The sequence below is a fragment of the Globicephala melas genome, chromosome 4, assembly GCF_963455315.2.
Source record: "Globicephala melas chromosome 4, mGloMel1.2, whole genome shotgun sequence".
Lineage (NCBI taxonomy): Eukaryota > Metazoa > Chordata > Mammalia > Artiodactyla > Delphinidae > Globicephala > Globicephala melas.
The window spans coordinates 80,899,640-80,925,420 of NC_083317.1; the positions used below are offsets into that span (position 1 = coordinate 80,899,640).

Below are 25,781 nucleotides of genomic sequence, written 5' to 3' on the forward strand. Positions count from 1 at the left end.
CCCCCAGCCATGCTTCCCAGTCACATCCCTCACATCCTCCCCCGGCACCTGGTGCACTGAGGTTTATGTAAGTGGTGTCCTCCGGAGCCCAGTGGGTGTCTGGCTTCCTTCAGCTTTTCCAGCTCAGCCAACATGCTGCTGTAGACCTACAGCCAGATTAAAACATACATGTTCTGATGTGCTTTCTCTAACGGTTCAGTCTGATGCTCCTTTACAACCATCATGGGAGACAGGATTAGGAATCAGTGTGTTTGCAGGTCTGGGAGGTGGTGGAAGTGGCAAACTGGTACCCGGGTGCCAAATAACACCTGGGGGTTTTGCTTCTTAGACACAGTGTTATTTTTAAGCTTCTGAGCCTGAATGACTTGAGGCGAGGCATCTTTAGTTTTCCAAGTGCCCCACCATTTTCTGATATCTCAGACCCACCTGTTTTACTATTTATGCACCTGCCTGGCCTCTGAAGAAAGGAGGAGCATGGACTTGGAGGCACAGAGATCTGGGTTTGGATCCTGGCTGTGGAATGACTTTCCCTCTGTGAACCTCCATTCCTTCATCCATGAGAATGATAATACCTTGCAGGGTCTGTCTGAGGGATAAATGGGGTAAATGCTACTTATCATTAAAGATTAAAACTGTGCAAACTAATGTTTTTGAGCTATATGCTTTCACCTCAAAGGAAAGAATTAGGATGAAATGAGGATAAACAGGTGAAAGTTACAGGGAGACAGATTTAACTCAATTTGAAAGATTCCTTTGCAGTGGTTAACACACTGCAGATGGAAAAGATGGCTTTAGGAAGTAGTGAGTTCCCCATCAGGAGAAGAATTCAAACAATGCTATGGAGGGCTTCAAGCATTAGATCAGGGATAACTAGACAACTTGAGCCTTCTATAATCACATGGCATATGGTTCTCTCTTCCTCTTCACGGGTTGCAGATAAGGCCAACTTCGCAAAGCATCCACCCGTGGCTGTCCTGCCTCTTGGAACGGGAAATGACCTGGCCCGCTGTCTCCGCTGGGGAGGGGGTGAGTCTGCATGGGAGAGGCCTTACCCTGGAGACGAGTGCTCCAATCTACAGGGAGGCTCTGCAGAGCTAGTCTGAACTTCCCTCTTAGGGATCACATTCCACGGAGTAATACTCAACTCTGGGATCATCCCTACTCCACACTTTTTCTTTAACCTCCATTCCATGCCAATGCCTGTGTCTACCCCTCACTAGATTTACTGTCAGCCTGAAACTCAGCTTCGAGTCTGCCTCCCCCAGTAGAACAAGTCAACTTCAGGGTAGAATCTCCTTTGTCTCCCCTCCAGGGTTCATCCCAGTAGGGCTCACTTAGGGATTTTTCTGCATGAAATTCCCCCTCTCCAAATTATTGATCTTCTGAATTAGGATTCAGAATGCAGACCGAAAAGCCACTTCGCCAGCTACTAGGGGCGTCCAGATCATCTTAGGGCCCCATGGCCAGGGGCCCTCATTTTGAAATTCACCGAAGGGGGGAACTCAGAATGGTAGCCAGCTTACAGTGCAATGGGCAGGAGCTAAGGAGAACCTTGCAAACTGCAACAGCCCCTGTGGAGCTGGGCGTGCTCCAGAGAGTGGAGAGGTTCCGGTCAGCACATGGAACAGACAGATCAGCCTGGCAGGCAGAATTGGGGTGAGACTCCACGTGGCGGATCAATTCCGAGCGTGATCCAAGACCAGGCCGGCAGCGGTCAGTGTGCGTGCGTGGAGGGCAGGGGCAGAGCAAGCAGGAGCCAGCCCTAGAAGGAAGCTGGCAGGTGTGGGCAGAGCTCCCAGGGTCCTCAACCACACACTGGGCTAGGGAAGGACCCTCTTTTCAAGAGGGGACAGGCAAACTTGTAGCCCCACGCTCTGGGCATCTAGGCAGCATAGCGAGGCACACGTTTCACACAGCCTTGTGCTCCCCGATAGCATCAAGGCCCTCAGCTACCTTGTTGGTACTGCTGTCTTGTGAGGCATCCCCTAAGGCGCGGACTAGAGCCCTGACAACTTGAAAATACTCTTTAGGGTTGCCCCAAAGGTAAGCAGGAACATGGAAGTGTTATTTGAAAGAAAAGATTCTCTCTCCCACTAACTTCTCACTTACAGTTCACTTGCTACATTAATTTTCTATTGCTACTATGTAATAGTAACAAATGATTATAAACATAGAGGCTTAAAACATCCATTTATCAGCTCACAGTCCTGTAGGTCAGAAGTCCTGGAACAGCGTGACTGGGTCTTCTGCTCAGGGCCTCACAGGGTAGAATCAGGGCACTGAACAGGCTGCGCTCCTCTCTGAAGACTCTGGGGGAAGAATTTGTTTCTAAATTCATTCAGGTTGTTGGCCAAATTCAGTTCTTTGTGGTTGTAGAACTGAGGTCCCTGTCTCCTTGCTGGTTGTCAGCTGGGACCACTCTTAGATCCTAGAGGCCTCCCGTGTTCCTTGCCCGATGGATCCCTCCATCTTCAAAGCTGGCAGAAGAGAATCCCCCTTAATTCCAATCCCTCTCAAGTTTCAAATCTGTTTCTTAAGGGAAAGCCCAGTCTTTCTGAGGACGCACCCGATTAGGTCAGATCCACTCAGGGTAATTTCACTTTCTTGAAGTCAGCTGTGCCATGTAATATACCAAATCATGACTGTGGCTACCCCATCTTATCCACAGGTCCTGGGGGGTTGCTGGGTATATATACCCCGGGGGCAGGAAATGTGGGGACCGTCTTAAAATTCTGCCTACGGTGCTGTCCATCTCCATCATGACACAGTCCTGGAACAGATCCTTAGTTCTCCCATGTGCAGCTTCCCAGCCATCCAGCCCACCAATTCCCCAGGGCTCACTTCAGCTACACAGGCCTGCCCATCTTTGGCCAGCACCCAGCCCTACCCCTGTTACTCTGGCTTCCAGATCACCCCAGCTTCTTTCTAATACTCCATATTGTCCTCTCCTTCTCTGTGGCCCAGGGAACCCGAGTGCCTCTGGCCCACAGACACACTGGGGAGTCTCCTGGCCCCAGATGCCCAAGGGGTTCCCTGCCCTGACTGTTGCATCAGCAACAACTTAGCCTTTCTGCTCTGGGGGTAAATGTAGTGCTGTGCTCCACAGGTTATGAAGGGGGCAGCCTGACAAAAATCCTGAAGGACATTGAGCAGAGCCCCTTGGTGATGCTGGACCGCTGGCATCTGGAAGTCATCCCCAGAGAGGAGGTGGAGAATGGGGACCAGGTCCCGTACAACATCATGAACAACTACTTCTCCATCGGCGTGGTGAGTTGGCCAGGGATGGCTTTTCTGAACGGGAGACAGGGTGGGCAGGAAGGGTTCTAGTTTTCCACTGTCCCCTCTGGGTCCCTATTCTTTACCTATCCCGGCTGCCCCCAGCCTTGACTCAGGTCCAGGCCTCCTTGCATCTGGCCTGGGCATGGACATCCTTATCGTACCAAGCCCCGCCCATGATTATGGAGGAAGCTCCTGCCCCTGTCATTCAAAAGACAGCACATTTTTCAAAAGACCTATTTACCCTTTGGATAATTTGAAGTAGTTAAAGAAAAGCGACACCAAGAAATAAGCAAGGGCTGAGGTCAGAAGGAGACTCTCAGGTGAGCTTCCGGAGTTGGAAATTCTGATCCTCCAGGGAAGACGTTGTCTCAAGCTGGCTCTACTGGCTTAGCTCTCAGAATTCCATCTCTCCTGTTCTCTCCCCTCATCCCAGCCCCACTCCCCACAGTCCAAGTGCTCATAAGCCTCTGGGGCATCTCCTCCTGGCTGACCCCTCAGGCTGAGCTCTGTGTTCCCCCTGGTGCTCCCACAGCCCTCTGTGCTCACCTCTGCCTTAGAGTGAAGGGGTTGTTTTATTGTGCCTGTCTCAGCCCTCCTGAAACACACACACACGCACGTACACACGCACGCACCCATACACGTACACACACAGACACACAGACGGTAGAAGGACAGCACCACGTTCCTCTTTCTCCCCTAGCTTCCATCACATGTAGCACAGCTCAGTTGGTTTGTTTTGTTGAACTCAGCTTCTGGTCCAAAGTGCATGGGGTGGACACTGCTGCCCAAACTGTTGGGGACAGCACTGGGGAGAAAAGTTATCGATCATTTCCATAAATAGAACTGGGGTTTGGGAGGAAGGTGAAACAAAGATACTAGCATTTATTGAGCACCTACTGTGTGCTCTCCATGGTGCTACACTTTAGTCCTCACAGCAGTCCTGCAGGTATTATTGTCCCCACCATCCGCATGTTACAGATGAAGCCTCAGGACACCGGGCGAGGAAGTGCACACACACTGTACCTTGCTCCGAAGCCAGGTTCCTTCCTCTCTGCTTCCCTGTCTTGGGAATTATGCTGCCCAGTTTCATACGCACATAAGCTCCTCCAGACCAAGACTGTGTGATCATCTCAATCATAACCTGTGACTCTTTTGCAAATGTTGGTGGTTTAAAAAAAGGAAAGAAAAAGAGAAATGATAGGTAGCTTGAGGGAAGAGCAGGGTTAAGGAAAGGGTTTTGTTTTTTAATAAGAAAACTAAAAGGAGAACCGTGAAAGAGAAAAGGAATAATAATAATACCTTTTATTTATGGGATTTAAAATTTACCATATTCACAGATATTTTGATTCTTATGATTACACTGGAGGGCAGTACTACCTCCGCTCTGTAAGTGAGGAAATAGAGGATTAGACTAAGGGATTTGCCTTCATTTTCTGACTCCCAATGCCGCCTTCTTTTTCTATTACTAAAACAGAAGAGAGAGGCATTGCTGGACCCGTGATCAGGCTCTGAGAGGATGGGGGCGCTGCACGAGAAACATATTCAGGAGTCTCTGCTGTCCTGATATGGTTTATCTCCCCAGCTCCCCTGCCCTCATGGGGGAAGACGTCTTTCCCTAGCACCCTCCAGCTCCTCCCCCAGTGACCTAGGCAGACCTCTCCCTCCTTTTCTTGGCTCAAAAGCCCCTCTCCTTTGGGACCACCTGCTCAGGGTCCACTTCACGCAGTCTTCAGCTTCTGCAAATCAGACTTGACTGACAGGTCTGGTGTTCGGGGGGTCAGAGGACTTCTGGAGCACGGGCTTCCCATCTTTACAGTGTGACAGAAACTCGTGTCCTTTTTCCTAAACCAGAGGATAACTTGCTGACGTGTACCGAGTACCTAATGCACACCAGGCACAGTGTCCCTATTGGTGGGTACAGCCCTTTGCCCTTTTACATTTTGTAAGAAGGATCTGTAGCTTAGAAGGATAGAGACCAGTCCAAGCTGGTGAGTGATAGAGCCGGGAATCACTAGAGTCGAGTTCCAGTGCCCACCTAGCTATGGACCCTGAGCCATGCAGCCTCTGCACAGCCCTCCATCTCCATGCTGCCGAGTGCAGCAGCATTGGGTGGGGAGGCGGGCCTTAAAATCTAGTGCGTCATGGCTCGCCTATACCCCACCTGTACCCTTTGTCAGAAATGCAGATTCCAGCCCCGTGACAGATCCTGATTCATATTGATTCAGTTGGTCCGGGCAAGGTCTGGGAATTTGCATTTTTAACAAGCCCCTGAGATAATTCTGATGCAGACAGTCCCAATCAGGTCCTCAGTGAGTGAAGACAACCCGTTAGAACAGAGAAGGATGGTCAAAGGAAGTGGTTCTTCACAGGAGCAGAACCCAGATCTGAAGTAGGTGACAGAGAGAAAAGATAGAAAGGAGGGGAAAGCAGCACCTGTAAGCCACGGGCCAGAAGTGAAAGCTGAGCCGCAAGACTGGGTGATCTGCCTGGGAGCTTCCAGATGGCAGGTTACACCCACGGCTGCCTTCAGAGTCCTCAGCTGCAAGTCTTTCTTAACATGCCCAGCTCTGGCTGCCAGAAAAAACAGGATTCCTAAGGCCTTCCCGTCCATCTGTGCCAAGCGCCATATGCAAAAAATGACATTCACTTGGTATTGCTGACCAAATGGATGACCATGCCGAAAAGGAAGATACAGCTTCCCCTCAACTAGATAACCAAGCCCTAACCCCAAAAGCCAAAACTGAGCGTGGTTTTAATTCATTCTTACAAATAAGACGGAAGTGGGTGGGAGGATGGGAGGGAGGGAGGGAGGAAAAAAAGGAAAGAATGCAGACTAATTGTCCACCAAGGAAATGCATAGAGGGACTTCCCTGGCAGTCCAGTGATTAAGACTCCACGCTTCCACTTCAGGGGGCTCGGGTTCTATCCCTGGTCGGGGAACTAAGATATCCTGCATGCTGCGTGGTTCGGCAAAAAAAAAAAAAAAGGAAATACATAGGAACAGATTCTCCATTTCTTTCAGCGGTCAAGATATTTATTTGCCCTGGGCTGACCTATAATAATCCAATAGGTTCATCTTTCAAATTATGAAGAACTTCACACAATCTTTCTGTTTTTTTTCATATACCTTTAGCTTGTGCGTGTTTAATATTTTATTGCAAAGCAGTGAAGAACCAGGATTGTTTTTATCTCACTGGTGTACCCTTAGCCTTGTCTCAATAAAATGCTTGCAGGGTTTGTGTGCTCACTCTTTAAAAGCTGGAAAGGGAAATTCTTGAGAAAACAAGTAGCCAACATGTAACCCTAAGAGAATCTGGGGCTGACATTTGCAGAAGCTCTTGCTCCCTATTTGACTTCCCAAACTTTGTAAGAGGAGAAGTAGTATGTAAACCAACCCCCAGTTTTACTTCCTTAAGATGATTAGAGTCGGACTCCTTTGGCAAAGAGAGCTGCAGTCTTCGCCTCTTTTGGAGGACCTGGAATATCTTACTGATATCAAATGTCTGCTGCCCTGCACTTGTAAAGGTGGTGACAATGACCGCTGCCGTGGTGTCCCTAGGTGGTAAAGAATTCACCCTGATGAGTTCACTCACTCCTCTTGGTGCCAATAGAACCCATTTAATAGATGGAGGGATAAGCAGGGCAGACTCCTACCCTAATGAGAGAGTGACAGGGGCCTCACTGTCACCACATTCCCATCACCCACAAGACACGCCAGCTCCCCACCAACGAAGAGCTGAGATTGTTGGCCTTCTCAGCCGTGAGACCTGATAACACCCACTGGCAGGAGATTTTAAACACAGTCATTCAGGACGCTACTTCCTCTGACTTCTCTGGCCTCCTCATCCCTGCTCTTTATTTTTGGATTTGCAGAAATGTCAGGATGGCCAGGTATCAGTGACAGGAAGTTTGGGACTGCAAAATAATTCCTGTGTTATGTGTAATTCTGAACACCTCAAAGGCTCTGCTTTCACTGAGCCTTAACGGGAGGAGTAAACAGCTAATCCCTTGAGTCAATGAAATCTATTTCTGATGCTAGGGGAACCCAGGGGCCAAGGAGAGGCCAGAGTCATTACACTAACCCACACATCATCTTCTACCTGACATTCTGTACTTATTAGACTTTAAGTTTCCACAATGGTAGACCCATTAGGGAATTTGTCAGAAAGTCATCATTTCCCTGCAGCTTTTAAATTCCTTCAGCCTCAGGTTCTTGTCTGTCACCTATGAGAGCCAGGAAGGTACTTGAACAATGGGCCGGGCCCCACTGAGAGGTGTGTTGGACAAGGGGTCTACACTCTTTTTCATTCCCCAATCTGCTGTCATTTTTCAGAACAAGCCAAATTCCAAATAATGTGTCTTATTGTCTCCTTTCTGTTTTTTTTTTTTATCTCCATAGATTGCCAAAGTGACTTAGACCTACATTGTCCAATATGGTAGCCATTAGCCACATGTGGCTATTGTGTACCTGACATGGGGTTACTCTAAGTTGAGAGATGCTATAAGTATAAAGTACACATCAAATTTCAAAAATGTAGTCTGAATGAATATTAAATATCTCAGTGATTTTTAGATTAACTACATGTTGTAGTGATAATATTTGTGAATTGAAATGTATTATTAAAATTAATTCCATCTGTTTCTTTTCACTTTTTTTTTTTTTTTTTTTGCAGTACGTGGGCCTCTCACTGCTGTGGCCTCTCCCATTGCGGAGCACAGGCTCCGGATGCGCAGGCTCAGCGGCCATGGCTCACGGGCCCAGCCGCTCCGCGGCATGTGGGATCCTCCCAGACTGGGGCACAAACCCGTGTCCCCTGCATCGGCAGGTGCACTCCCAACCATTGCGCCACCAGGGAAGCCCTCTTTTCACTTTTTTAATGTGGCTACTAAAATTTTTTAAATTTATTTCTATTGGACAGGACTGGCCTAGACATCCAAATAGCTCAGAGTCCAAATGACTACTGCTTATATTTGGAAGGGGCACAGGAATCTTTTGTCCAACTCTACACTTGGGAATTTTAGTTCAGGAAAGAGTAGCCATGTGTCCATACTGCTTTTATCTCCTTTTCACCCCACACCTCATAGAAAGGACCCTGGAGAATGAGGCCATCAGAAATGGGGGTGCAATTCCCACCTCCACCCCCACCATCCGAACAGAAGTCTCATTTTGCTGGAATTATTACAAGAAAGGGTTGGAACCATGGTAGCACTGGTTTCTAAAATTTAAATGAAGTCACTACTGAATGTACGTACAGCCAGCTCAGGGCCTGGCACAGAGAAGCCCAGAAGAGAAGGGAGGTGAATCTTGCCTCTCTTTTTCAGCCCCAGGTAGAGAACCGTGGTCAGAGTCTTTACCAGCATTGCCTTTTCAAAACCGAACAGCAAAGGACCTGCTCAACTCCCTCTGACCACTTTGTGTGTTTGCCACGGGATTACATTGTCAAATTAGGAACCACATGCTTAACTAGTAATATTGTAAAGGCTGGTCTTTGTGAAAAGAAGCTTTGCAAAACCTAGTTATGAAAAAGAAAAAAAAAACAAGGATAATCGGAACTACACAGAGGACAGGGGCCTGTGCACATATCCCAGGGAATTAAAAAACCAGGAGCCAGTCATAACAGCGTTGGGGGCCGGGGATAGTGAAGTACAGATCGTGCCAGGCAACATGTGATTGCTTTCTTCTTTTCTTTCTTCTTTCCTGACAGAAGAAAATTAGTGCTTCAAAAGAACACAAGTAGATGGAATGTTTTCTTGAATTCTAAAGAAGCATTTGACAGATGTCACATGAATCTTATTCAGAGTGTTCACGAAACTTGCTCAGAGGAGGGAACTGGGGGCATGAAGTGCTCCTGCCTGGAGAAGCTGTGCAGGCTGGATAGGCCCAGAGGACAGAGGCCCCCCCCAGGGTGTTGCATCTCTCCCACCGTTGTCCACAGGGGTGCCTAAACTTCAACTCTTGATGTGTCTTAAAAAACTAACAAAGAAATCAATAACTAGAGTTTAAATGTTAAATTCCCAATACATTGTTTCAGCAAAGAGTGTTTGCCAACCATAAAATAAGCCCACATCCTTGACTTGCCCTGTCCGCCTTTCAACAGGGCCTGCTAGCTGGGTTTACTTCTCTGCCAAGTGCAAATATTACAAAAGCTCCTCTTTGCCCCCAACTTGCTTCTGGATTTTCTGTCCCCACCCTTAGCCTGTATTTTACTCCCCACACACAGCACATGCTCAAAATAAGCTTCTGCACTGAGCTACACCTCCTGATGTTAAAAAAAAATTATTTTTTCAGAAATTTTCTTTTGTCGGATTTCCATATCAAGAAAAGAAATTAATATGCACTAGCTGAAAATTCACTGTGTGGAATTTGAGTTTTCTTTTAGCTACACAGTCCAGTAAATGAGTTTCTGTATCTTTTTTTCCCTGCACGAATCTGAATCAGCTCCCTTGTTCTGTCGCCACTCCCCCCACCCCCTCCCCTCCCACCCTCCCCCACACCCTCCCATCCCCTCACCCCCTCTCCTCCCACCCTCCCCCACCACCCCCCACCATTCCTAGTTCAATTAGCCTGTTTATTTCTAAAACCCACCACCTGCGCCCCCCCAGATGTGCTGGGGGGAGGCCTGAGCAGCGAAGGCGGGGCGTAGCACATTCTTTTGCTGGAAAAGGAGACCATTAACAAGGGCAGAGAACCAAATTTGAGGAAGAAAGATGAGTCCAGTTTTAGGACTGAAATTCAGGTTTGGTTCTAGAGTGATACACTGTGGAGACATCAGCAGCTACATGCTAGTAACAACTATGAGAACTCAAGATGGCCCGTGGCATGGAGTGTAGGCTGCAGAACGGGCTCAGGGCTGTGAAGTTCTGCTCCGAGCATGGAGAGCCCGGAAGCATGGTGACATGAGAACTATCCTGAGTTCTGAGGAGCAGGTGGCCAAAGTGCAGCAAAGGAATGTGCTAATAGGAGGACAGCAAAGTGTCCGTAGAATGTGATAATGAGACTCTTAACTGACCTTGGGGAGAGTTGTTTCCATGGAGTGATCAAGAGGCAGAAGTCAGAAGTTTAAATATATTTTTAATTATCTGCTAAGCCTGTTATCCAATGCTACCAATTCTGTCTACTGATAGGGATGATTAAGAGTTAATATATAACAGCATCTACCAACATCAGTTTTCTGGTTTAGAGAGTTATGTAAGATGTTATCACTGGGGGGAGCTGGGTGAAAGGGACACAGGGACTCTCGGTACTATTTTTGCAGCTTCTTATGAATATTCCAGAATACAAAGTGTTTTTTTAAAGAGTGAATAGGGTGAGGTATTTCCAAACACTCACACTTAGCCCCACGTGGGCTTCTGCGTTCTCACTGCTCACAGACCCAGACACGCTCCCTGCCCCCAAAGGGCAGCTGCGTCCCCTTTCGCTCTCCCTGAACTCGGGCGGGTAGAGGGTGAACATTGCAGACTATAACAGGATGGGGGTCACTGGCCCCTAACCTTGGACCTGGTGTCCAGCCTCTGTGGGGGTCTCCCTGGTCTCCCCTGTGAGATCTGGGGGATTTCGGTGAGAGAGTGTGCTCGCTTCCCTTCCTTCCACATTATGCAGGGTCAGGACCACTAACCAGGGATCTGCTTTCTGTCCCTTTGCCTTTCAGGATGCTTCCATCGCACACAGATTCCACGTGATGAGAGAGAAACACCCTGAAAAGTTCAACAGCAGGTAAGAGGGCCCAGCGGGTGTAGCCGGGGCTGCACTGCCCACCTGCCCTGCCTGCGCGGCCACCGGTCCCAGGCCTCCACCTGCTGTCACCGAAATGTTCTCGGCCCGGCTGCCCAGCGCTTTTCCTGCCACGTTGCCGGAAGGAGGGCTTCCATTTCCAAGAAGAAAGCAATGTCAGAAACCTGTCGCAGCCTGGTGGCCTTTCCCCTCGCAGAGGGTGGTGTGCAGAGGGAGGGCCTGGGGCCAGGAGGGAGGGCGTGGTGCGCCCGCTTTGGGGAGTGGGGGTCTGCGCTTGACTAACTGGATCCCCCTCGTGGGGCGCGCCGCTTTCTCAAAACCAACTGCTCCCAGCCCCAGTCCCTTGACTCCTCGGGTGAGGGGCTGGCAGGGGTCAGAGGCCTCAGCTTCCCCTCGTTGCAAAGAGGAGGGGGTGGCGGCTCGCGTCCCGGGCCGAGAGGGCCGAGAGGGCCGAGAGGGCCGAGAGGGCGGCGCCTCCGCCTCCGCCTTCCCTGCCGGCAGAGGGCAGCAGAGGGAGGCCCTGCAGAGGCGGGGAGCCCACCCGAGCCCAGCCTCAGCCCGCGCACCTGGGAAGGCAGGCTGTGAGGTCCAAAAACCAAGCAGAAGAGAAAACCAGATCATTTGCAAAGTCAAACCATTCTGCCGGCGGGTAGCATATGGCCACCCTGGGATTGCCCAGTTACCTTTCTCCCTTCCTCCTTGTCCTCTTCTCGGTGGTTAATTTGCGTTCTTTCTCTTTCCTTTTTGTTGGACCTTATCTAAGTGACCACTTGATCCCACCCCACCCTCAGGCAGGTGGGGAGGAGAGGGGGTATTAATTTGGGCTCAGTTTGAGTCTAAGAGACTTGACTTTATTTAGCCCACCAAGCAGCAGTCCAGTGTTACCCGCACACGTTCATTTAAAGCCAGGCACTCCCACAGACCTCCATCATTTTCATCCCTCCTCGTCTCCCCGGACCCCATGGCTGGGAGGTTAACCAAGAATCAGAAAGTCTTTTTCGGGATCAGAAACTGAACATAATGAAGCTACTTTGACTTCAGGAAAAGTGATCTGTGGCGTCTAATAGCTGAGCTAACCTTATTCGAATGTACTTTCTCTCACACACACCAAGTCAGTTCACAGAACACTATTAACACGTATATTTTCAGCCCCTACTCCTATTATAATCACAAACTTACAGATCAACTGATGCTCTTCTCACAATCTTTTTCACTCTAATATATACACCCAAAAAATCACTTTAAAAAAATACTTCTCTTCCATCCATTCCAGACGTTTAAGGTCCTCTTTTTACACAGGTACCATTATGCATACTCATGCATACATGCTTGATAAGATGCCAAATGTTTGTGAAATCCATGGGGGGTTCTGTTCATTCATTCAACGAATGTATCTTTTGAAAACAGTACCAGGCACTGTTGTATGGGTGTTTTGGATAGACATGTGTAGGGGGCTTACAGTGCAGGTGTGGAGACAGACTGGAAAGCAGCATTGCAGAGTGATCTGTGTTAAACAATATGAATCAAGGTGACATAAAGCAATGGCATGGAATTTGATGTGGAGGGTCTTCCAACTAGAGAGATGCCTGAACCAAGACACAGAAAACAAGTAACTACTTTCCAGATTGACAGAAAGAGAAGGTCAACCCAGCGAGAAGGAACCAAATGTACCAAAAGATCCAAAGGAGTGATGGAAAACAGCCTGCTTGGGCAAGAGCAAGCTATTCAGTGTGGTCTGTTGTGTGGTCTCCTTTAGTGGAAAGAAGCAAAACCTCCGCAGTTTGTAGAGAGCAAGGAAGCAGAAGGAGGGAAGAATTTCTCCATACTGCAAAAATCAATAGACAGGTCAACATATGACATAAATAGAGCAATCATCAGTTATCCACATGATTAAGTACAGTTAGAAAGATACCTCTGTCAGAAAAAAAGTTGTAACTTCATTTCAACCCAAGTATGAACAGTTTCACTGTGATCTGAATGACTGCTTTTCCTCCCCACTTCCCAGTTTCCATCAACAAGACTACTCTTTGCAGTTATGTGTGTATCTTACTCTTCACCTGGTTGAGGTCAAGGTCATGTGGTCACCTAAGGATGCCAGACACAGGGATTTGCATGTAAATCCATGTGCCTACTAACAAGTGAAGAAGTAGTGGCGTAGAGGTAGGCCCTGTTTCACAAGGTCCCAGAACACTTCCTGTTAAGAACTTTTGAGTCCATGCTGCTTCTACCCTGCCTGCTTGCTCATGTTGAAAATACCCAGGAATGCACAGTTTGTCCACTGAGAGGCAGGCGAGCAGCCATGTTTTTCCAGGATTCCTTATTTAGCTTTGGAGATGGTTTTAAATAGGCAGGTGGTTGTTGCCATGGTTACCCCATTACACCAGCAGCTAAATTTAGGAAGGGCCACAAGGGATAGGAAGAAAGCTTGATACGGGGATTTGGAAATGTAAATGATATTATCAAACAAGGTTTCAGTTTTACTCAGCTAAACTTAGGTTTTCCAAAGAGTAGTCACTGCTTGGCTGGATGCCCTTACTGTTAATGCCTGGGACTAGGCCCTCAGGGATAACCCTGAGGTTAAATCTAGGGAGTTGTAACTGTTTTGTTTTGCTTTGTTTTGAACAAGCACATGTGACTAGTCAGGGCTAGAATTTATCAGGAAACTTGAATCTTTTGCGTTGCTCATTCGGTTTTCTGGGCTATTCTAACAAGAATTCTTAACCTAGGTACAAGGGCTGCAGGAGGCCTGAAGACACCTTGGAATTGTATGTAAGATATTGAGTACATTTTTCTGTAGAGAATGTCCGTAACTATCAGAAGGTTCTTGAAGGGACCCATGACCGCTCAAACTGTTAAAAGTAACAGTTCTGAGCCCTCTTTGAGTCCTAAGAGGCATCAAATTATGACTCAACTGTTGGGGTTTCAGGAAATTCTTCCCCCAGTGGCCTCTCGACATAGGTTGTTTGTTGGCAAGGAAGGTGGTTGGTTGCACACAACTGGTGTTCCCTGTGGAATCGTTTTGTTCATGGAGTAAGAACCAGGCCCAAGGATGCTGGATGATGAGCCGGGTGTGATGTCAAGTATTAGAAGACCTTTAATGGCAGGGATAGGGCTATATTGAGTTCCTTCTGCTTCCTAATCATTAACAGGCTAATTACTAATTGCTAACTTAGGAATGTTATGAAATTTATCATCTCATTGTTGGCATAAACAAAAGAGAGATTTAATTCACCTGAGATTATATAATGTGTTAGAAGGTATTCTAGGACACAAGGGTAATTAAGACATGGTTCCTGCCTTCAAGGAAGTCATAGTCTAGCAAAGAAAAAATAAGCCTCAAATATTTTTTACAAAATGATTTTCACATACAAAGAGGCTACATGTTGAAGGTCATAGAGTATACAGGAAGCTGCATAGTATAAGACACTTATTAATGGTCGTATCCTAACATCACTTGTAAATGAATTGTTTAGGGTGCAGAAATTGTGTTGTAAGGGAACCAAACTAAGAACTGTTATTTTTTGAGCTCCTACTACATGCCAGGTGATAAACTAGTTATTTTAAATACATTAGAATATTTGAATCCCCAAACTGCCCTACAAGGTAAATACTAACATTCCCATTTTACAGATAACGGAACTGAGGCTGGGAGAAGCCAAGTCACCCGGCCGAGGTCATACATCTTTTTAAGCAGTGGGGCTGATCTGATTTAAGCTAGCTTCTAATTCTAGAGTTCAAACTCTGTTCTCTGCACTTGCTATCTTCCATGGATTGCATCAAGCAAACACCAATTTTATATTAAACATTCTGGTGGATACTTGATACATGATCCCACCCAGTGCTTGCAATGACATGCAAGGGTAAATGCTACTGTCCCCATTTTAGAGATGAAGAAATTGAGGCTGAGAAAGGTGGCGCTATTATCAGTTGGATCCACTTTTACGGATGGTCTCCATGTGGAGGTGCCTGCTGAGTTCCAGAGAGGGACCGCAGCTATCCCACCACTCTTACCTTGTGCGGTGAGACTCTTCTCCCTATCTCAGTGTCCACAGCAAGGAGCACGACTGACTACATGACTTGCGTGGCCCAGTACAAAGTGAAGTGTGGGGCACCTTGCTCAAAAATCATTAAGAATTTCAAGCCAGTGACAGCAGAGCATTAAACCAACCACAGGGCCCTTCTCAGTGTGGGTTCCCATACGGCTGTACAGATCTCACAGCTATGAACTGGTCTGATCAAGGAGAGAGGAGATCAAAAAATGAAGACACATTTGCCAGGGCTCACAGAGTGGGGAGTTGGCAATAAAGGTAAAAGAATGGAGGAAAGAGGGTTTCAGTTAGGGGAGGAGGGGGACGGATTATCAGTCCCTCAAACAGGCGGTAGTCAGAATTAGCAGTGGAGCCAGCAGTGTCTTCCAGGTATCCAAGAACCAGTCCCCTACAAAGTTTCTGGACTCACCCTCTGTGAAGCGTTTTGTATGTATGGGACAGATACATATAAACTACCTAATTCCGATGTCACTGTCAGTGAGTATCCAGAAAGAGAAGTCTAACTATGGAATTTTTTCACTGTTGCTCAGAAACTCAGAGCACTTGAGGAATGTGGTATTCCAAACCTGCTGAGTGCCATCCACTTGAATATGTCCCTCAGCAGTTTAGGCTGAAGCAAGATATTTCCTGTTAGGTCCTTGAAAGGGACCGAAAACAGAGCTTCATTCCTACCAGAAGCTGACCACCTTTCCCAAAAGCCCTTGAGTAATGAGCGGGCTGTGGAGTGTTCACTTTCTTGGAGCCAGGCCCATGGAGTAGCTGATGAGGGGTTCCCCAGAAGCCCTAATGAAGCCTGAGTCCTGAAGAGGCTGGCAATACATCTTGCAAATAACTAAGCCCTTAATAGGTATTTATAGAATGAGGCAGCAGGGTATAGTCTAAGTTGGCATCAGAACTTGGCCCTGCCACTCACTAGCTATGTGACCTTGCGCAAGTTACTTAATCTCTTTAATCCTTTGCTTCCTCCCCTGAATCTTACACGGTTGCTATAAGTATTTAATGAGATAATGTGTAAGTGCATGGCACATAGTAGGTTCTTAGTAAATATTTGTTGTTGCATATTATTGAATGACAGGCATGAGGAAAGCATTGCCTTAAACTTGCCAGTAAGGCATTGACAATAAAAGGCTTTTCTGGTGGAGTGGCAAGTGGGATTCAGTTATTAGAGTCTTGGCTTCATTGACATGGCCCTTGACCTGAAAAGTTGGAGGAGACTCCAGCTGTGATACACTGAATCTGTCCAGATCCTCTTAGGGGGCGGGAAGATAGCACCAATTAGCCAGGATTGGATTGGATTCTACAGACTGGAGCTGTAGAAAAAATTCCCTTCATTGGCTCCGTGGGTGTCCAAGAGGCAGAGATTCGGGGTCTGAAGACCAGGGAGTTTAAGTCCAAATGCCAGTTTCAGGCTAGAGGCAGGATCGAGGTAGGGGTCACAGACCCCTGTTGACATTATAACTGGAGGAACAAGGTGGGAGTGAGTAAGAGGGAGTTGCAGGACAGGTGCCACGCGCTCCATGGAAAATCTGGGCTTACCAGCTGGGGCCATGGAGTGCACAGTTGGTGGGTAGGCGGGTGGCCCAGGGCAGTCAGACACTGGAGGTGTGATTCCCCTTCCTTCGCTGATGCTCGCTCTCCCCTCACCCTCCGAGCATCTCTTCTCCCACTTTAGATGGACACAGAGATGTTCTGTGGGAGGCAAAGTAGAAGCCAGCAGAGCTCAAGCCATACAATTCTGGAAGCAAAAAGGCCTCCTCTCTTGAATAGCTGTAGCACGCTCTGCAATCACAAGCACAAACCGTATCACCATTTACTTAAGATGTTCTTTTTGTATCTAAAAACGAGACCATTCTAAGCTATTCTTTCCAGGAGCCCTGTGAGGGAGCCCAGTGTTACGGCCCAGATTTTTGACTTTCCCAGAGCATACATGTACAGCAGCAGCAGATACGTCAGGGTTAAAATCTTCATTCTGTGCCTGAATTGGGTTTGCTTCTTCTTAGCTAATACTCAGCAGCCCAAGAAAGACCTGCCCTAGGTAGGACTCAGAAGTCCAGACTGTCTGCACCTGCTTGCTTCAATATATCAAACTATGTTTTTTCAAACATGTAGGATTCAGAAAAGCCCCAAGTGAAGTTGATTATGGCATTTTCTGTTTTTATTCTTACTCCCGTATGTATTTATAAAGGAAATGCAAACCTTATGCTTTGTGTTCAAGTACCTTCAAGTCTTCAAGTACCTTCAAGTCTTCAAGTCAGGTCTGACAGAACCACTTACTTAATTAGTCGAATGTTTCTATACGAGCCCACAAAAATGTTTTATCCCCCGTCCCTCCTAGAGAGAGAGGCAGCTAGTGAAATGAATGAAATATGGGTTCGTGTTTTTTTCACCAGGCGTTCATCATTACGCAACTGCTGAAGACCAGGGTTTTTTTGGCTGTCTTATTTGTTTACAGTCAGCCCTTGATTATTTGCAGGAACGAGGGAACAGCAACATAGATCATTTAAAGCTGTGGATGGTCAGAGATTTTGGGAGGCTGTTGTTAATCTTTGTGTGCAGGTCTCTGCTCTAAAGATTCACAGTATTTTAAATGATACGAAGTCACATGAACTCTGAACATTTCCTTCGTTTTCCCCCTGGCTCCCCAGACCATGTTGGAACAGACAGCACAACTTCTCAGACTGGTACACACGAGCAGCCTATGATATCTCAAGGCTCCGTACAAAGTTGCTTGTTTGCCAGAACAGTTCCTTACTGTAGCTTAACAGGCCTTTTCTTCTAGCCCCCGCCAGGCTGGAACATATCCTGCCAGGTATGATTCATGTCAACGAAGAGTGGAATCAGTTTGTGATGATATCAGAAGGAACTTGAAAGCCAGCTTTGTTTTCAAGTCTTTAGGCCAGATATTCCAAAAGTTATCAGTATTTATTTATTGATTGCTCTCTAGAAATATTTCCATCAAAGAGCTCAAGATATAGTATATGATGAAGTTCAGAAGTGTTAAGGTCAGCATGATAACCTCATGGAAGAAAATCAAAGTATACAAATTGATGGTAAGGTAGGAACTGGCTAGGTCCTCAAATGGGTGTTGACAGTTTGAATGCTTTCCAGAAGGGAGAGGTCAGGAAAGTGCTGGAATCTGAAACCATGTCTTATAAGGAAGGGCTAAATTGGGGATTGTTTCACCCAAAGAAGAGAGGACTTGGGAAGAAGTGATTATTGGCCTCAAATATTTTAAACGTGCTTCTCATAAAGGAGGAATTAGGTTATTTTGAGTGAAAAATCAATGGGAAAAGTGACTGGGTAGACCAATTTGAGCCCCATATAAGGGACATCAATTCTACCAGTTAAGGCCATCCTCAAGTGCAGGGGGCTAATGGGTAGGGGAACAGGTGTGGTGAGTTTTCACATGTTATGCCCAAGCAGGCGCTGGACAATCATTTTGGAGCTCCAGTGGAGCCAAGTGCCCAGGAGGATAGGTTCTGTCATCAGACAACCTGGATTCAGATTCTGGAGGTGCACTAACCACTTGTATGTGATCTTGACCAAGCTACTCTTCTAAACTTCAGTCTGCTCACCTGTAAAATTGGAATATAATACTATATTAGTTTCCTATGGCTGCTGTAACATTACCGCAAACTAGTGGTTTAAAACAACATACATTTATTACATCACAGTTTTGGAGGGCAGAAGTCTGAAATAGGTCTCACTGGGCTAAAATCAAGGTCACATCAGGGTAGCATTCCTTTCTGGAGGCTCTAGGGGAGAATAAATTGCCTTGCCTTTTCCTGCATCTAGAGACTGACCACGTTCCTTGGCTTGTAGCCACCTTCCATCTTTAAAGCCAGCAATGGCCAGTTAAGTCTTTCTCACATTGCATCCCTCTTCCCCTTAAAGGATTCTTGTGATTACATTGGATTCACTCGGATAACCCAGGATAATCTCACCCCTCAAGGTCAGCTGACTGCCAGTTTAAATTCCAACTGCAACCTCAATTGCCCTTTGCCACGTAACGTTAACATATTCATAGTCACAGGTTCCAGGGGTTAGAACATGGACATCTTCAGGATATCATTCCACCTACCACAAGTGCCTTACCTCGTAGAATTATTTTGAAGATCCAATGAAACAGTGCATTTAAAATGTTTGTTACAGAGGTTCGGCACGTCAATGCCAGCTATTATTATTACTAACATTCTTATTATTACAAAGACAGAACCCACATAGATAATAGTCATGTTAAATGACTCAGAAAAGCCCTTAAAACTATGAGATTTGGAAATTCTCTAAGAGGGACAGGTAAATATCTATTGGTCATAGGGTAGGAGTCATGAAAAAAACATGGCACTTTTTTCATTTATCTTGACAGTATCTTCAATAAAATAACAGTACAGGTATCATTATATAATTTAATAATATATCATATAGTATGATATAGTATATTTCAAAATCATTATAAATAATTTGTAAAGTTCAGAAAAGTTAAAGGAAAAACCAATCACTCATATTCCCATCACTCAAAAACATAATATTGCCATTTTTGTGCATTCCAGCAGTTTACTTGATATACGTATTTTAAAATAATTATGATAATATGTCCTTATAAAGTTTTATGTACTATTTTTTAAACAAATTTTCCTTATTCAAATAAAGGCTTGTTGTAGAAAAATAAATCCTATTGTACCCCCCCAAAAAATAAACGTTATTAGCATTCTAATGTATTTTCCTTCAGCACTTCGCTGCACAATTTTATTTACTTAAGATCACACGGTATACACTGGGTTAAAACATTATTAACCCAGGGCTTCCCTGGTGGCGCAGTGGTTGAGAGTCCGCCTGCCGATGCAGTGGACACGGGTTCGTGCCCCGGTCTGGGAAGATCCCACATGCCGCGGAGCGGCTGGGCCCGAGAGCCATGGCCGCTGAGCCTGTGCGTCGCAACGGGAGAGGCCACAGCAGTGAGAGGCCCGTGTACCGCAAAAAAAAACAAAACAAAACAAAACATTATTAACCCAGTAGCACTTACAGGTTATAAAAGACAAATGATATAAAGGAGCTGATTGGAGTGAGTTTATCTGCAGTGGGAGTTTTATTGTCTTTTCCAATTAAAAAAATTCCAGTGATTTTGTTCAGTTAATATGAGAGTTTTAAAGATGGTATTACTCAAGTCCCTTTGCAAATGAAATAACTACTTGATATGTTATGCAGTTCTACTTCTGTGGAGAGCAAATAAAAGGATATCATTCTCTCAAAAAAAAATAAATAAAAAGATATAATTCTCTTAGCACAGTTCCTGGTCCTGTACATAGTTTTGCTATATCTGAAAAAGACCAGTTTGTGTTTTATGTGACCATCAGAGATAGCAAGAATTACCATCTGGGCTGTGCAGTGGTGTAGTTTTTTAAGCATGCATGACTATCAGGCTGTATTGAAGTGCTCACGAAGGCGATAAGCCCAGTATAATCAGCATTGCTCCAACTCATACTAACAATAGGAGCCATCATTTATTGAATGCTTTCAAGAGTTTTATGTGTATTATTTTTAACCGGTACAACTCTCCAAGGAGCACATAAATATTATTGCTCCATTTTACAGATGAGAATATTGAGGCTCAGAGAGATTATACAACTTGCTCAAGAATGTACAACTAATTAGGGGAGTGGCTATTCAAACCTAGTCTGTCTGACTCCACAGCTTCCACTCGTCCCACTACACTTCCTGCCTCCGTGAATGCCCAGTTTGGTGCCCCATGACCAAAGACGCACTCAGGAAAGAGACAAGAGAAGAGCCACAGAGACAATTAGCAAGGCCCATGAGAAAAAATTTTTAAAAAATCATTTTTCCTGGAGAGGAGAAGCAGAGAATGTGTTGGGAGCGGGCCTCAAGGGTGTGAAGGATTGACAACAGGAAATAGTGACCACACCTCCTTACTCTTCCTCTCAGCTCAGGAAAGAATGCGAGGGGAAGAATGTACTTCTAAAGTGAGGAATTGCCGTTTGGAATGGGAGGAAGAATCTCCTGGCTTGGAGACATATTAAAGGCTAAAATGAGTTATTGAGAGAAGTATTGTGGAATGTCTTGCAAGATTTCTAAAAACAGAAGACAGCCTCATTCATCTGGGCTGACAAACACATCATCTCCTCTGAGCCCAGGAGTGAGTCATTGTGCTACCAAATGGGAGCCCCTGCTTCCCACCCCACGAATGACCAGGGGTCCCCAAGAGACCTCTCACCCGCTTTATTCCTCAGTTCCCACTTGGGCCCCAAGATGACTGCTCCTCAGCAGCCCCCTGGCCCATCCTGATGCGCTTCCCTCTCAGGCCTACCCTACCTGGAGCTGCTCGTGGCTTTTGTCCCGTTTCTGCCCCACGAGAATCTGCTGCCACAACCCACGTCCCATTTTATAGAATTTAAATGCACCTGCTTTGCCTTCAGGGCCCTTTATAAAGTTCTCCTTCCCAAACATGGGGCCAGTCTTACTGTTTGCTTGCTCCATTATTCCCACCTTACCCCCAAGTGCCCTTAATTTCTCAGTCTAGGATGACATCTCTGGGACCTCATCATCACCTAGCACTTGTTTCAAAATGCACTCTAAAATATTCTGAAGAGTCCCTCCCTGCCCACCCCCAGCCCTGGCCTCTGCTTTTTCTTAGAATCCATCTACAAGGTTTTTTGTTTTTGTTTTTGTTTTTTTGCAGTACGCGGGCCTCTCACTGTTGTGGCCTCTCCCGTTGCGGAGCACAGGCTCCAGACGCGCAGGCCCAGCGGCCATGGCTCACAGGCCCAGCCGCTCTGCGGCATGTGGGATCTTCCCGGACTGGGGCATGAACCCGTGTCTCCTGCATCGGCAGGTGGACTCTCAATCACTGCGCCACCAGGGAAGCCCATCTACAAGGTTTTTGACACATTTTTTCCTACTTTGATTTTTCCTCTTCTATAAGTCATCATTTTGGCACCAAACTCTCTCTACCTCGTTCACAAGCTTGCTCACTCAGAGCAGGGTCTGAACCCTTTGGGGATCCACTGACTTAAAACCAGAAGGGTGGTGCTGGCACATGCCCTCATTCAGCCAGAACGTATTGAGCATCTATTCTGTTAGCATGATGCTGGGGCCAAGAGGAAAGATGGATGACCACAGGCCCTACTTGCCGAAGTCCTTGGGCCTACTTGGGAAGATGAGCATATATAGAGGCTCTTAGCAACTGTATTAGTTTCCTAAGGTTGCCGTGACAAATTACCACTAACTGGGTAGCTTAAAACAACAGAAATTTCTCTCTCACAGTTCTGGAGGCTAGAAGTCTGAAATCAAGATGTCGGCAGGGTTGGTTCCTTCCCAGGCTCTGAGGGAGAATCTGTTCCATGCCTCTTCGCTTGCTTCTGGTGGTTGCCAGGAATTCTTGGCATTCCTGGACTTGTAGCTGCATCACTCCAATCTCTGCCTCTGTCTTCACATGGCTTTCTCCCTCTGTGTTTCTGTGTCTCTCTGTCCAAATTTCCCTCCTCTTATAAGGGCATCAGTCATTGGATTTGGCCCACTCTAATCCAGTATGGCCTCCTCTTAACTTGATGACATACGCAAAGACCCTATTTCCAAATAAGGTCACATGCTGAGGCACTGGGGGTTAGGACTTCAACAGATCTTCTTGGGGAACACAACTTAATTCCCAATACCAACCCTCCCTCAAACTCTCACAAAGGATGGAAAAACCATATAATATGGTGAGCTTTGTGTTAACAAGGGGACATGAATAATGAATGGGAGCACCTAACTGAGAAAGTGGGATGAGACTACAGAAAGAAGGTTACATTTGAGTGTGAGCTTGAGAGAATGGGGACTCATGAGGACAGGAACTGGGTGTGTGCTAGGAGGAGGGAAGCAGGCTGGGCCAAGGGCAGAAGTGTGAGAAGACGGGAACACAAGAGGAAAGGAAGGTGGCTCTGAGGTGAGGTGGAAGGCAGCTACAGCAGGGTCTCGGTGCTCTGCACAGGAGTTTGTACTTTATCCTGTAGGTGAGCGGGTAGATGGTGAGGTAGGGAGTCAGCAAATGCTTTTTGAAAATATCAGCGTTGAAAGTATCAATGAAGGAATAAATTATTCTTCCAAGTATTTCCAGAGCCAAAATGTCAGGCTTCCTGAAACACGGGGACCTTTATATACTGAGCCTTGCCGAAGGGTTAGGATAGTGCGGGCTGTTAAATCAGACAGAGACCCAGGGAGAGAGGAGGAGAGGTAACCCCAGGGGGAAACGGAAAGAAGAGGATAGAAATAAGGGGAACCAGCTCTGCTAACCTGGGGGAGTTAGTACATATCAGGGCCAGAAAATCTATGGAAACCAACCAACTTTCGTACAAACTCTGAACCTTGATGCACGCTGTTTGCTTGTGGAAGTAGAAATCCATTTTGAAAAAAAAGTCCGTAAGTCATTCTCTCTTTTCTGCCCCCACAATTTCAGATTCTCTCATGCAGAAGTTGACTTAGGTGGCTTTTAAACTTAGCAGAATGTGTTTTTTTGTTTGTTTGTTTTTAGCTCCAGAGAAAAGAATATCAGATCTTATTCACCCTCTATTGTACTTTACTAATTAAAACGTTGGAGAATTACTGTCCTTTTGTATAGGGGCATTTCTGTGATACAGAGTCCATCTTTGTATTTAGAGCTGATGTGATCAGCACATTCATTCCAATATATTTTCCTTAAACTCTTCATACTTGCGCATGTTTTATTAAAAGGAGTTTGGAAGAGTAATAGATACTCTCAAGAAAGATTCAAGTGATTAATTCCTCATTTAAATCAACATCTGCTAAAGAAAATTTTACTGCATTCATTATTTGGCCAAAGGAAATTCTGAATTCATCTTCTTGCTATACTTATTAGGAAACTCAGTAACTCTCTTTAGTGAAATAAGTGAATTATCTCTCAAGAAACCCTGAGCAAATGGCTTTCCAACTCCATATCTCAGGCTATTTCACCCTTATGTGAAATGTAGATGCTAATCCCTCACGAGTTAGTCACTGCTCTGATTCTTAATTTTCTGGCGCGTAAATGGAAATTACAATGATCTCACAAGATGCTTATGAGAATTAGAGGAGATAAATAAATGGATTTGAAATGTTTCAGGTGCTCGTATGATGCTATTCGTTACACAGGAATTTGTCAGGAGAACATGCAGCAGTATATATATGAGTACACGGCAGAATCTCTCACTTAAATGCATAGTGCTGTGATTCTTACCTATAATAACAACATATAGAATCTTAGCTTTGGACTGGATTTTAGGTTTCAACCCCCTTCCCAGTATAAGCATCCCTTCTACAAACATCACTCTGAGAGAGGTCTTCAGAGCTCTGCTTTGAAGATTACAGATCTCTACTTTGAAGATTGTAGGAGTGGTGGGGGGTTTTTTTATTTGTTTTTTGTTTTTTGTTTTTTTTGCCTTACCACTTCACATTTTACTAAGAAAGCCTTTTCCTGATCTTCTAACGCTCTTCAATGAACGAGGGGCTCTCCTCGTTCCAAGAGTGTTCTTATAGCCTCAAGTTGCCAAAGTATCAGGGACTTAACATAATTGCTGAATATTCATGTTTATTGAACCTACACTTAGGTTGAAATTCCTCACTGTCTAGTAACAAGATGTTTTCTATTCTGTTGAACGAAGAGTCCCTTTAATCTTGAAAGTGGACCGTTTTGGAGAGCATTCCAAAGTGCCAATCAAGCCAAGTACCCTACCTTGCCTTTGAACTCAATGAGCTGAAAGTGTGTCTGTAATCTCCAGCTTTGGGTTACCGTAGGGCAAGAGGTGGTAGGAATGTCATGGATAAATTAAAACCCCAAACTGTTAGTTTCAGTGAAACTTTTATTGGAACCGTCAACACAGAGCATTCTAGTTAATCAGGTTCTCCCTTTTGTCTTCTGTCCCACCTCGTCCCTGAACTTGGGTAGGCAGAGGGATGGAGGCTGCTTATAATCAGGGTTTCTGCAAACACGTGCAGGGTTGGGGGTGAGGATAATGCAACAGGATGCCCTCCAGCTTGAGCTGATGGCCTGGTTCATGATTTGTACTTATAATCGTGTTCCCCACCCAGCTGGAGATGAGTGTACTACAGAAAAATTAAATGACCAACAGTAAGTCAATGGGTTAGAAAAGAAGAAGAGATCTGGGGACTGGATAACTTGTCCCTTAATTATCAAGACTTAATAGTATAATGTTAACATTCATAATAACCATCCATGTGTGCAAAGTGGGAAATTCAGGGGCAAGGTAAACATGAACTTAAGCTACTTCTGCAGTAGTTAAAGGACAAGTTCGTTACTTGGTGTTCCATGATTGCTGAATAGTTGATAACTTACCAGGTTATACCTGATTTATAAACATAGAACAACTGAAAAAAAATTTCCCCCGAAAATGTGGGCTTGGGTTGATATTTCATTTCTGTGCACATGATCTTTACAAATACCAACAGCTTCAACTCTTACTGTCCTGCAGCTGGTCAGACCTTCAAACCAGACACATATTAGGACTCATAACCAAAGGTACCAGAGCACAGATGGAAAGGATCAGATTGGGAAGGAAGTGGGAGAGACACTTTTGAGGCAGCTTTTAGGAAGATTCCCAGGAGGAAACTACAGAGGTCTATATGAGGGGTCACAAATCCAAATGTCAGCAGAGACAGGCAGTTAATGTAAATGAGGGAAGTGGGAGGAAATAAAGCTTTAAGGAGTGGTGGTA

General features: G+C 45.7%; 1 protein-coding gene across 1 annotated transcript in view; it reads left to right on the plus strand.

The window, feature by feature from the left end:
- Nucleotides 1-25,781, plus strand: part of DGKG (diacylglycerol kinase gamma) — a 124,327-nt gene that overhangs the window by 29,869 nt on the left and 68,677 nt on the right. Inside the window, exons 12-14 of the mRNA XM_060297510.2 lie at nt 937-1,026; nt 3,107-3,267; nt 10,929-10,993. Of these exons, the coding sequence (XP_060153493.2) occupies nt 937-1,026; nt 3,107-3,267; nt 10,929-10,993 (316 nt within the window). The remainder of the gene's footprint in view (nt 1-936; nt 1,027-3,106; nt 3,268-10,928; nt 10,994-25,781) is intronic.